General features: G+C 36.7%; 1 protein-coding gene and 1 long non-coding RNA gene across 7 annotated transcripts; both read left to right on the plus strand.

The window, feature by feature from the left end:
• The first annotated feature begins 2443 nt into the window (after positions 1-2443).
• LOC112189188 lies at positions 2444-4272 on the plus strand. Of its 6 annotated transcripts, XR_002931769.2 has the most exons (4): positions 2448-2993; positions 3495-3581; positions 3735-3901; positions 3998-4272. It is a non-coding gene; the product is annotated as an uncharacterized LOC112189188 (long non-coding RNA). The 6 variants fall into 6 exon arrangements; XR_005807202.1 differs by having other exon boundaries at positions 2444-3652; XR_002931766.2 differs by having other exon boundaries at positions 2447-2993; positions 3495-3901.
• An 8561-nt stretch (positions 4273-12833) lies between these two features.
• LOC121051177 (secreted RxLR effector protein 161-like) lies at positions 12834-13595 on the plus strand. The gene has a single exon (XM_040513266.1). The coding sequence runs from the start codon at positions 12834-12836 to the stop codon at positions 13593-13595; it is 762 nt and encodes a 253-aa protein (XP_040369200.1).
• Positions 13596-13898: the final 303 nt, after the last annotated feature.

Raw genomic sequence — 13898 nt, forward strand, 5'->3', positions numbered from 1 at the left:
GCTTAGCCAAATTCGACTTCGCGGTTGTCTCCTTCCCCTGACTCCAGTCTCCCAAGGATCACTATCGCTGCCGACGCATTCCCTTACTTCTCCCACATATCGACAACGACGACATCGTCTCCGCCTTCAAAGGAAACTCCAACCCAGCGACAATCCCAGCGAAATCTTGTCGATCTCTCTCCAGCGTCACCGAACTAGAACTCTAATATGGAAAGTAAAACTTGACGAGACTCGGCCGATCCGGTGTGCTGTCAAAGCCATCCAAGATGAAAACTCATACCTTAACTGCATCGTCTTCACTGGCAACAACGACTTCTCCCCTGACTCATTGACCGCCCGAGCTGCATGTCGATCGCTTTTGGAAAGCTTTTTGGTTGCATATTTTCTTTAGCTGAATTTCAGTTCAAATTGAGATTATTGCTGCATAAGGAACAATTGAGATGGACGAACTGTGAAATTTATTTTTTTGATGTGCTAATTTTTTGTTGTCAATTTACTTAGGTCGATTGCAAATTAAACATATTATGATCCAACGCAATTTTTGTTTTTATTCTCACCCTGAATATGTATGGTAGCATGATTCTTGTAGGCAATTGTTAATTGGGAGGTATTGTATAGCTTTCGTCCAGTTTATCGTACCATTTTATAAGTTTTAGTTTTATATTAGAGTTTTACAATGTGATCTTATTTATGTGGATTCATTTAGCAGTTTGAAATTTCTTTTCGTAGCACCACGCAATTTCAACCTATTTGATTTGAAATATGCTAGTCTTTTGCCTTCTTTCTCCCAATTTGTTCTTGATCTCTATTAGATCAAATGATGATCGCTTGGTGCCCGTATATTGTTGTAGATTGATTGTAGTTTTCTTATCGAGATAGATTATAATTGTAGCAGAGAATGAGAATTGCTTAACTTTCTGTTAAGAAGGATTGTAGTTTTGTTCCAGTTTGATGGATGAATGTGATGATTACTTTATCAAGTCCTTGTTGTGTTTGGTTGAAATCGGAGTGTTTTGATTCAAGTATTTGATATTGTAAATTTATAGTTGTTTTAATGTTTTGTCAGAGTAGCTTTTGTATTGGTTGGCAATAGATTTCTCAGTCATTGGGAGTAACTTTGTTAGTCTCGCTGAATAGTTTTCTCAGTCTCTATGAGTAGTTTTGTTTTACTTAGTAGTAGTTTTTGGTGTTAGTGAAAATAACTTTTGTTATTTGTCAGAGTAGTTTTTGGCATTGATGAGAGTAACTTTTGTTGTTGTCTTGTTGGTGACAATAGCTATTTTTGTTGAGTAGCTTTAGTTTGTGGGAGAGTAGCTTTTGGTGTTGGTGACAGTAACTTTTGTTTCTGGTAATAATAGTTTTTGGTGTTGGTGACAGTAACTTTTGTTTCTGGTAATAATAGTTTTTGTTGCTGGTGAGAGTAGATTTGTGGTGCTGATGTCAGTAGCTTTCTAGTGTTTGTGACAGTTGTTTTTATTGGTGGGGATAGTAGTTTTTAATTTTGGGGAACGTAGCTTTTGTTGCTGACAATAGCTTTTGTGACCTTGCAGGAGGTCGCCGGAAATCTCACAAGAGTAGTTTTTGGTATTAGTGATACTAGTTTTTTTCCTACTTGGTAGTAGCTTTTAGTTTTTGTAATAGTAGCTTTTAGTGGTAGTCAAAATAATTTTTGTTCTGCGTGTTTGTGAGAGTAGGTTTTAGTGTTGGTCAGTGTAGTTTTTGTTCTGCTTGATAGTAGCTTTTGGTGATCGTGAGAGTAGCTTTTGTTACTGGAGATAGTAGTTTTTTTGTTGTTGTGAAAGTAGCTTTTTGTGTTGGTGACAGTTGTTTTTGATTTTGGGGAGCGTATCCTTTGTTGATGACAGTATCTTTTGTTTCTGGTAATAGTAGCTTTTGTGACATCGCTGGAGGTCAACGAAAATCTCATCAGAGTAGCTTTTATTGCTAGTGACAACTTTTGATTTTGGGGGGACGTATACTTTGTTATTGACAGTAGCTTTTGTTGCTGGTGACAGTAGCTTTTGTGACATCGCCGGAGGTTGCCGGAAATCTCACCAGAGTAGTTTTTGTTGTCAGTAACAGTAGCTTTTGGTATAAGCGATAGTAGCTTTTATGGTAACCGGAGACCTCGCCGGTGTTGGCCATAAGTCGAGACCCGCTGGCGTTGGTCGGAAGTCGTTGGAGACCAGCTGGAGTTGGCTGGAGATCCCGCCGGAGGTCCGCCAAAGAAGAGAGAGAAATATTGCTGACTTTTTACTCTAGTGGCATTTATGTAAATATGTTGGTCTTTATATCTTAAATTTAATGGGCTAATAATAAAAGAGGTCATTTTAAAGTGCCTTATTATAATTTAGTTAACACAAATGTTTCCATGATAATTCAGGTCACCTCTTAATAACCTACCACTACAATTAAGCGTAATTACTAAAGATGCCACTGGCACCTCTCCCTCTCTCCCGTTATCTAATCCCATCTGAACCCCTCTCTCTCTCTCCCTAAATTTCTCTCCCAATCTCATAATGCGATTGCAATCGCCGCTATCTGAGTCACTGTTTCTGAATTCGTCGAGGTTTGATCGGACTAGGAGTTTATGACATCGCAGTGGCGACGGAGGAGAGGCTAGGTTAAGGTTTGAGTTTTCGGGAGCTATCTGCTCGAAATCGGTGACAATGGCGCCGAGGCTCGGTTCCAGCGACGCATTAGACTTCAAGTTCCTTCTCTTTCTGGTAGAAATTTACGATCCCATCGCTGTGCTTGTCTACTTGATTGTTCTATAATCTCGCCGTCAGATTCACGCCTTGGTTTTCAGATCAACGCATGATAGATTTCCGATTCATTCTTTTCACGATTCGGCAAATTTTTTCGCGATATAAGTGTGGTGAGAGAAATGAACGGCGGCGGAGAGGGGCTCGCGGCTCCGGCGATGGCGCCGCTCGACTGAAAGTTTTCTCAAGTTTTTGGAGAACAGACCGTCAGCGAGGAAGTTCAGGAAGGTACTCTTCTCGATTCTCTCCTTTCATTTTCGGTTGAGTTAGAGATTTCATTGTTTCTTGTCATACTCATTCTCATTAATACTCATTGCAATTTTCACTTGTTGGATGATTAGCTTTAAATTGATATTAGGTGAGGTATTCATGTCTAGAATAAGAATTGTCGTACTCCAATGAAATTAAGATGAATTAAAGTGGGGTTTAGCTAGTTTGATTATAGACGGAAGCACTTAAACTTTAGTCTGCACGGTTTATCATATATATGGTTTAGTTAATGGTTGTTTGCTCTGTGGCTAATCATCGATGAAATATTTGGAATTATCTACTTGGTGTGTTTTTCCAGCGCTGTATTGGTGCGCTTGAAGTATATTGGATTTGATTCTAAAAATTGTTGGTAGACAAATTTCCTTTATACATATGTAGTTTCAGGCCTTTATGATTACTGACTCTTCAAATTGGTGACTAGCTTCTGAGTTGTCATGTGTTGTTATTTTGATCTTGTAGATTGATGTTTATTCGTTTAGGATTGTTATATGGGAATTGCTTACTGGCGATGAACCTATACAGATATGCATTGTGCTTCTATAATTGGTAAGGACCAATGTTTTGGAGGCTTATGATCTATTTGTGTATCGTGAATGATTCCTTCCATTTTACATTTGGTAGGTTCACTTATATAGGTTACTGTTATCATTTTTTTAATATATGCACACCAATCTTAGAGAAGCTTCACCTTATGTGCAGATATAAATTTGATTTCAATTTCATTTATTGCTTGGAATTGTGGTCACTATCGTCTACTTCATATTTGTGTGTGTGTGTCAAATTATCTTTATGAAGTGTCAATTATGTGGCTCTTACCGGCAATGCTTCATGATACCCAATAGGAGCTATGATGGCATGACCGCAATGTGAGTTTAGCTATTTACTGATTTTACTCTACGGAACTTAATTATATCGTTGTTTTGTCTTTAGCAGTGTTGAACTGACTTTGGCTTCCTTTACAGGTTTTTCTTATTTTGGTTGGGGACTATGGTACTCTGATATCAAAGCCCAGCTTTCCTTTTGAAGACGTGTATATAAATTAATCATGAGTACCATGGTGAAAGCTATGTCATGAGATATAGCTTTCTGCTTCCAAATTAGATCTAGACTACTGCACCAATTTTTGTTATTTTTCATTTTCAGCATATGCTTCTTTATGTCAGATGTTATAGCCAGGGACATCAGATAATTATATGCCCGGCTGATGCTTTCGTCAAATGTAAAAAGTGATTCATTATCTATACAAACATTTTCATCATTTTATTTTGGCTATGTAGAGCACAGTAGCCTAATAAACCTCATACTTGACTGGTGTTATTGTTTAGATCATATATGACATTAAGATTTGCTTTAGCTATCGCATTTTACTATCTTTGCATATAGGGACAAACGTTGTCTTATTGAATAAGCTTATGATGTTTCATAACCTGGTCAAGTCATTGACCATGTCACTGTCTTTGGTCAAGTCACTGACCATGGCCAAGTTGCATGTCACTTATTATGTCGCTGTCAATCTCTAGCCAAGTCACTAACCATATCACTACAAATACCTGACAAAGTCACTGTTAACCTCCAACAAAGTCACTAATCATGTCGCTGTTAATTCCTGGCCAATTTATCGACTACGTCACTGGCTATGTCATTGGTCAAGTTACTGTTAGCCTCCAATCACCGACAAAGTCACTGATCATGTCACTAGCCAAGTTGCATGTCACTTTCCATGTCATTGTTATACACGTCACTGACCATGTCACTTGCAATGTATGTAACTGATCATGTCACTTACAATGTATGTGACTGACTATGTCACTAACGTTGTCATTGACATGGCATGTGACTTCACTGGCCAAATCACTAGCTGACCTGTGACGTCGCTGTCAATTCCCAGTCAAGTTACTAGCACATGTCACTGGCTATGTCATTGGTTAAGTTACTGTTAACCTCAAGTCACCTACAAAGTCACTGACCATGTCACTAAGCAAGTTGCATGTCATTTACTATGTCACTGTCAATTCCTGGCCATGTTACTGTTCATGTCACAGGCTTTGTCACTGGAAATTGTAAACTCGAGCTTATTAGATCAATTAGTTTTTATATCTTTTTATCGTGTCACTGTTATGTTTAGTTTTTCTTAATGAAACATTATTTTTAGACTCTTTATAGCAATTCAAGTTTTAGGCATCTTCTGAATTGACCAAGTCATTATCATTGGCCATGTCATATTGCATGTCACTGGCCAAGTCACAGAATGTCACTAAAAATTATAATATACATGTTAACTTGTCTGTACATTTATATGTACATTACAACTACAATATTAATATTGGTCAACAACTTTATATATCATGGAGTAAACTTTGGATTTGCAATTGTAGCAGTTTATGTCGATGACATGAACCTAATTGGAACTCTAGATGAGTTAAAGGAAACTGCTAAGTACTTGAAATCCGAATTTGAGATGAAAGATCTTGGGAAAACATGGTTTTGCCTTGGACTAGAACTCAAGCACCGTAGTGATGGGATTATGATCCATCAGTCAGCATATACTCAAAAATTATTAAGGCGCTTTAATGAATATAAAGCAAAGCCTGTGAGTACTCCGATGATCGGTTGTAGTCTTGAGCCTGAAAAAGATCCGTTTCGTCCAAAGGATGAGGACGATGACTTATTAGAGGCTGAAGTGCCCTATCTAAGTGCAATAGGCGCATTATTGTACTTAGCTCAATGCACAAGACCGGACATCTCATTAGCAGTGAACTTGTTAGCTCGACACAGTTTTGCGCCAACACGCCGCCATTGGATTGGCATAAAGACAATCTTTCGATACTTGAGAGGTACAATTGATATGGGCTTGTTCTATCCCTACAGAGAAAAAATAAATAACAGAAGTGTGGGATTAGGGATGGCAATAATCCCCATAGGGTAGGGTACCCATCGAGTATTCGACCCTAATGGGGAAAAATTTGGGGGAAATCGGGTAACGGGGATGGGGATCCCCAGTATTCGAATTCTGAAATCGGGTATGGGGTGGGGATGGTATTTTGATCCCCATCCCCATACCCACCCAATAAGAATTATCTAAAATATATATATATATATATATTATATATTTTTTTGATATTATTTATAAATATATATCTATGTAAACTTCATCTTTTTGTCAATAGTTAAATTTTGTCAATATATTTTTGATATTATTCAATTCACCTTGTTCGAGTGAATGAGTAAGTTGTTAGGTTACACTAAGCAGTTGATTGTGGAATTTTTTTGTCGAATGCAGACTTTTATTGTTTTTTTTAAGCGAGACTTATATTTGTTTTTGTTTGATTGAAATAAAAAAATTTATTTTATGTTGATGTTTGATTTTAACTTCATAGTTTACAATCGATAATTATTTGAATGAATTTTTATATAATAAATTAGTAATATTGTTAACGGGGATTGGGGCGGGTACGGGGACCTAATCCCCAATGGGGACGGGGACGGGGAATCCTCAGTTTCTTATTACGGGGATTGGGCCGGGTAAGGGGATGAGGAATGAAGTCGGGTATGGGGATGGTAATTTAATCCCCTTACCCTACCCTCCCCATTGCCATCCCTATGTGGGATCGGACTCCACAAGGCAAAACGCCATCTTCCGTGCTCCTCCTCCCTTCCATCAAAATGACAACGATGTCTTAATGAGTTTTGCTGATGCAGGGTATCTCTCTAACCCTCATAAAGGTCGCTCCCAAACGGGTTATCTCTTTACCATGGGAAGCACTGCGATATCTTGGAGGTCTACAAAGCAGACTCTTGTTGCTACTTCCTCAAATCATTCAGAGATTATCGCTCTACATGAAGCCGTGCAAGAATGCATATGGCTAAGGTCTGTAGTTAGACACATTCGAGGAACTTGTGGTTTGAAGTCTACTACAAATGAACCTACATGCATTTATGAAGATAATGCAGCTTATATTGAGCAAATGAAGTTAGGTTTCATCAAGGGCGACAACACCAAGCATATATCGCCTAAGTTCTTTTACAATCAGCAACAACAAACACTTCTAAATATTGAAGTGAATCAAATCCGTTAAGAGGATAATGTAGCGGACTTGTTTACCAAGTCGTTACCTAAATCCACCTTCGAGAAACATGTGAAGAGCATCGGATTAAGAAAGTTATCCGAACTCCCATAATTGTAGAAATCAGGGGGAGACCTTGACATCAGGGGGAGGTATGATGTCTACATGTTCGATCTCGAAGAGTGAAGGACGTGTTGTGCTCTTTTTGCCCTTTGACCAGGGTTATTTTTGTCCCACATGATTTTTGTTACCTGGCAAGGTTTTTAGTGAGGCAACGATCAAAACGTCATCATCGAGTTTGAGCGGCACAAGGGGGAGTGTGGAAGGATGTCGACTACTCCACATTCACACGAGTTGTGCTCTTTTTCTCCTTAGACCAAGGTTGTTTTTTCCCACAGGGTTTTTATTACTTGGCAAGGTTTTTGACGAGGCAACTTAAAAGCGCATTGCAGAGGCAACACTATTGACATGGAATATCCAAGGGGGAGTGTTGTAAATGATAATGATTATTCATGCAATAGGTATTGCTTAATGTATGTGATTGGCAGACTCGTAATGTATGCGATTGACAGACTCGTAATGTATGCGATTGACATACTTATAATATGCGATTGATTAGTATAGCTATTGTGTATTTCCTTTTGTATACATGATGTAACCCTATATAAACCTCATGGTGAGATGAATACAATACAATTAGTCAATTCTCTACAACAGAAGCGAGTATTGGACTCCTTATGGGATGAGCCCGGCTTGGGTTTATTGGCCAATATAAATAGGGAGCAAAGTCCCTGTATTCATCACTGGTTTATAGCATATAGTTCAGCCCCATTCTGAAGCTTTTGGTGTTGACATACAGATGGCTCTTGCTCCAGTTTGCTACTATTCAATCCTCGTTCCAGTTGCACAAGATGTCCAACCTAGGCCAAGCTGTTTCTGCAGGGATCCAGAGCATCATTGATCCAGGTCGAGTCCTAGTGCTAATAGGAAAACTATTCTGCAGTTTGGTGTGGATGTTGTGCAGTTGGTTTTAATTGTTCTTGATATGTTGTTGTATGAATTGATCTTGTGGCTGATGTGAATTGTTATTGCATCATGTAGATTGACAAATGGTATCAGAGCTTAGGAATTTCATAAAACACATATCATGCATTTTTGTTTAGAAAACCATACTGTGAAAATTATTTTCCGGTTTTAGTACTAATCCAATTCATTAAGTAAAAAGGCCCAAACCCGAGTCCAGAATTAAAAATATTACCGTTAGAACATAACGGTCACTTGTGCTTTAGGGATCGGATTGATTTAGGGCTCACTGAGTTAAATTCTCAGTTATGGGGATTCTAGACCCCTCTTTAGAATTGATCCGATCATGAGGAAAGGTTGAAATTTGCTGCTTGTTTTCTTTTGCTTCCGCTATAAAATAATTGTTGCAGCGCTGTAGCAGAGGCCAAGGTATGTTCATTGAGAATCTCAGAACTTGTTTTTGAATTTCTGCATATGGAAAGGGTTGTCATATGGATTACTGTTTAGCATATGGAAAGGGTTGTCATAATCATATTTGGAATGCTTGATCATGCAAATTGATGGAATTCTGCATATATGGTTGAATGCTTTACTGTGATTGTGTGATATGAAGTGTGAAATTGAGAATTATGTGGTTACTGTGATGATGAGATATGATTGAGTATTGTTTGTTTAAGTATGCTGTGAATCTTTAGTTAACAATTAGGAATATGTCTCCCAACATTAAATTTGTAGTATTGTTATTTTCATAGCATGTATGCAAATTAATAAGTTCATATGAGAAACTGAACATAAGGTTATTAATTTTAGTTTTGCATGATTCTTGGAAAATTATATTGATTATTTTGCACAAAGCAAATCTTCACTGTCGTTTTTCAAAATTTGAGTATTAACAAAACTAAAACTTGTGTTACTGCATTTAAATTGCACTTATATTTTGTCTTCCAAAGAAGTTGTTCACTGTGTAATTTTGAATGCAGAATAGCATCATATGTAATCACAACTATCTATTTAGATACCTTGAAGCTTTTCTTGTCCAAAGATTTTGACTGGTTCAAGGAATGACTGATTTTTGTAAAATGCAGTATGGTGATTTAGAACTTTAGAATGTTGGGTTTTATACCACAAAGGTGTTACTTGATATTATTTCAGTTATGGGGTTTTATAGAAAACTAATCATGTATCTGCATAAATTTTAAAAACTAAATGACTGCTTGTGAATTTTATGCCTTTTACTTCATCTTGTTTTGTGTTATTCAAATACATGATTTTGTTTTAAAAGTTAACACACAAATAAAAGTTTCTGCAGAATCTTTTTTTTTTTTCTTTTTTTTTTTTCTGTGTTTTTAGGGCTAAATGTGGTCACTATAGGCCAAATTCAGTTGCTTAATGGATGGAATTATAAGAAGTGGAGAAATCAAGTTGAATTTTATCTTTCTATGCATCAAAACATGGATCTTTGCTTGATTGAGGAACAACCATTAGAGCTAGACACTGAGAGAACAGAAGAAGATAGAAAATATTATAAGGAGTGGTATAGCTACAACAGGAAGGCTAAGAATGTGATAAGAACCTCTATGTCTGACACTGTGAGGGGCTCAATTATTGAGCCAGAGCTTGCCATGGATTTCCTAGAGGCCATAGGAGATAAGTATCAGGAGAGTGACAAAACTGAGGCTGCTAGGCTATCCAAAAGATTTAATGAGCTAGAGTTTTCAGGAAAAGGAAGTGTGAGGGAGCACATTATGGAGCTGATTGACCTTAACTCGAGGCTGAGGGATTTAGACATGGGAGTTAAAGACTCTCAGGTTGTGCATGTGACACTTTAGTCACTGCCGAACACCTACAGTAACTTGAGAACCTCATACCATGACCAAGAGTCTAACTGGGACCTGAACAAGTTGATTTCTATATGTGTAGTAGAGGAAGAGAGAATTAAAAAAGAAGGCAAACCAGCTACTGCAGTCAACCTAGTTGAAAAGCCTAAGTGGAAGAAAAAAAACAAACTTAAGGCTAAGAAAACTACCACCACTAAAGTACCTGGCAAACCTGCAGAACATAAAGCTGAGAAACCTTTTAAGTTTAAGTGCTATTTTTGCAAGAAAATAGGGCACATGAAGAGAGATTGCAGTGGTTTCAAGGCTTTGATGATAAAGAATGGTGAGTCTTTTCCAAATTCTGTCTTTTCTCTATAAGTTAATTTTGTTAATATAGCATCTCACTCTTACTGGTTAGACTCAGGTTCACCTATACACATTACAAATTCCTTGCAGGGTTTAACAAACAGGAGGACACCAAAGAAAAGTGAGGTCCAAGTCTGTGTGGGAAATGGTTCGAGAGTAGCAGTTAAGGCCATTGGGACCCTGAAGATTGATTTAGGCTTAGGAAATTTTCTTTTTCTAGATAGTGTTTATTATATTCCTTCCTTGAAAAGGAATTTGATTTCAATAGGTCTTTTAGTTAAGATTGGTTGCAAACTCATTATTGATTTTAGTGGAATAAAGTTGTTTCAGGGTACAAATTATCTTGGCTGTGGTGTGTTTATGCATGATTATTTGAAATTAAATTGTTATGTTGCTCAACAGGAGATTATGTTGATTGAAAATAATCAAAACACTATAAAGAATAACACTGTCACAGGTACAAAAAGAACTTTGTTCAATAATAAGTCTGCAAATATATGGCATAGAAGATTAGGCCATATATCCAAAGAAAGACTGAAAACACTCGAGAAAAATAAAATTTTACCTGCATTGGATTATACAGATTTGAATGACTGCATTGAGTGTTTTAAAGGGAAATTGACAAACTTCATAAAGAAAAAGGCCTTAAGAAGTCAAAACCTATTAGAACTAATACATACAGACATATGTGGTCCATTTAAACACAAAACTATCTGTGGAAATTTTTACTTCATCACATTTATAGACGATTTTTCTAGGTACTGTTATATCTATTTACTGTCAGAAAAATCACAAGCTCTAGATGCATTCAAAATTTATAAAGCTGAAGTTGAATTGCAGCTAGAAAAGAAAATAAAGTTAGTGAGATCTGATAAGGGAGGAGAGTTCCATGGTAAACACACTGAAGCAGGTTAGCAAAAGGGTCCTTTTTCACTTTATTTACAGGAAAATGGCATTAAGGCTCAGTACACAAGTCCCTATAATTCTACCCAAAATAGAGTAGCAGAAAGGAAAAATAGGACTTTGTTCAACATGGTGAGAAGTATGATGTGCACTACAGGTCTACCTATATTTTTATGGGGTGAAGCTCTTTAGACTGCAAATTATATTTGCAATAGATCACCTACTAAATCAGTAGACAAGACACCATTTGAGTTGTGGTGTGGAAGGCAACCTAGCTTGCATCACTGCCATGTGTGGGGATGCAAGGCTGAGGCAAAGTTGCCAAATGCACTGACACAGAAGCTTGAATCCAAAACAGTCGGTTGCCATTTTATTGGCTACTGTGAGAAATCTAAAGGCTACAGGTTCTATGTAGTTCAAAATTTTACCAGAACTTTTGAAACTCATCAAGCAAAATTTTTGGATGAAGGTTACAGTAATACTAATTTTGAAGACTTGTCTTTAGAGTTAGAAGAAATTAATGAAAACAAAAATTTACAGAATATCTTGCCTTTAATTCAGTCAAATAATGCAGATACAGAAACTCAAATCCAAAATCAAGTTTTAGAAGAACCAGTAGCCCTAGAACCTCATATAGATGAACCTATGAATGATGTCCATTTAGAGAATAACCCTGCAGAAGAACAAATTCCACCTCAGCCTAGGAGATCACAAAGAGAAAGAAGACCAGTATATGGGGAAGAGAGTGATTTTATAGTATACCTGCAAGAAACGGATATCCTAGGTGAAGATAATGATCCTTCAAGCTTCAAGCATGCTGTTGAGAGCCATGAAGTTGAAGAATGGCAGGAGGCTATGAAGGCTGAAATCGAGTCAATGAAGCAAAACTATGTATGGGAATTGGTTAAACCAAACCCAAACCAAAAACCAATAGGCTGCAGGTGGGTGTTTAAGACAAAGAGAGATGTAAATGGTAATATAGAAAGGCATAAAGCCAGGCTAGTAGCTAAGGGTTTCACACAAAAAGAAGGCATAGACTATACTGAAACTTTCTCTCCAGTTTCAACTAAAGACTCATTTAGGATTATAATGGCTCTAGTAGCTCATTATAATATGGAGCTGCATTAAATGGATGTGATCGAAAATAGCTTTTTTGAATGGAGTGTTAGATGAGGTCATATATATGAAAAAACCTGAAGGTTTTGTGAAAATAGGAAAAGAAGATCATGTATGTAAATTGAAAAGATCAATTTATGGGCTTAAGCAGGCTTCTAGACAATGGTATAAGAAATTTGATTCAGTGATTTTATCTTTTGGCTTTTCAGAAAATATTGTAGATGAATGTGTATACATTAAGACAGTTGGGAATAATTTTATTTTTCTTATATTGTATGTGGATGATATTCTTTTAGCTAGTACTGACATTAAATTGCTTAAAGATACTAAATCTTTTCTATCTAAAAATTTTGACATGAAAGATTTGGGTGAGGCATCCTATGTTTTAGGAATTGAAATTAAGAGAGATAGGTTACAAGTCTTATTAGGCTTATCTCAACACGTACAATTACATCACAAAAGTGTTGAAGAGATTTGGTCTGGAGTCTTGTGCATCAGGTGATGCACCTATGTCAAAGGGTGACAAACTGTCCAAAAACAAAAATTCTAAAAATGGGGGGAAGATGTCTGATATGGAAAGCAAGCCTTATGCTAGGTTGATTGGTAGCCTAATGTATGCACAGGTCTGCACTAGACCTGATTTATCATTTGCAGTTGGAATTTTATCTAGGTTTCAGTCTAATCCTAGTCATGAACACTGGGTTGCAGGAAAAAAAGTACTTAGATATTTGCAAAAAACTAAATCTCACATGTTGGTTTACAGACAAGTTAAGAAGCTTGAACTAGTTGGCTATACTGATTCAGATTTTGCAGGTCATTATCCAGATTCTAAAAAGTTTACATCTGGTTATGTCTTCATGCTTGCAGGAGGGACTGTTGCATGGAAAACCATGAAACAGTCATTGATTTCAACCTCCACCATGCAGGCTGAATTCATAGCTATTTATGAAGGAGTCTGTGAAGGCTTGTGGATCAAAAATTTTTTAATGCATACTAAAGTGTTAAGTTCAATTGTTTCAGATGCATTGAAAATATGTTGTGATAATGAGGCTGCAGTATTTTTTGGTAAAAACTGTAAAAGCTCCAACAAATCTAAACACATAGACTTAAAATTCTATAGTGTTAGAGAAAGAGTGAAGCATGGTGAGATAAATGTTTTGAACATCAATACCAAGTCACAGCTTGCAGACCCTTTCACTAAAGCATTGTCAATTACAAGTTTTCAGAAGCATACCAAGAACATGAGAATTCTATCTGATTTGGAGGCTTGAGTTCAGTGGGAGCCAATTTTAATTTTTAGAATTTATTCCGTGTAAGGATTCTTGTTTCAGTAATTGTCGTTTTTGTTCTTTGCTTGTAAATTTTGGTTCTACTGATTCTGAATAAAATGAAGTATTTCACATATGTGTTCTTTTAGTTTTAGCATTATTCTATTTTCTACAGTCTTGAAAATTACAGTTTTTGAATTTTAAAATATCAATGTGTGTTATCAAGTGAACTTTTCTGCATTGTAGAATGTTACATATACAATTTCAGTTTTCAGTTAAGTAAATACCAGTTCACTTGTGTTTCAG

The sequence above is a fragment of the Rosa chinensis genome, chromosome 2 (assembly GCF_002994745.2).
Source record: "Rosa chinensis cultivar Old Blush chromosome 2, RchiOBHm-V2, whole genome shotgun sequence".
NCBI lineage: Eukaryota > Viridiplantae > Streptophyta > Magnoliopsida > Rosales > Rosaceae > Rosa > Rosa chinensis.

Excerpts from the sequence above, each read along its gene's own strand:
- LOC121051177 (XM_040513266.1), top strand. The coding sequence starts at position 12,834 with ATGTCAAAGGGTGACAAACTGTCCAAAAACAAAAATTCTAAAAATGGG.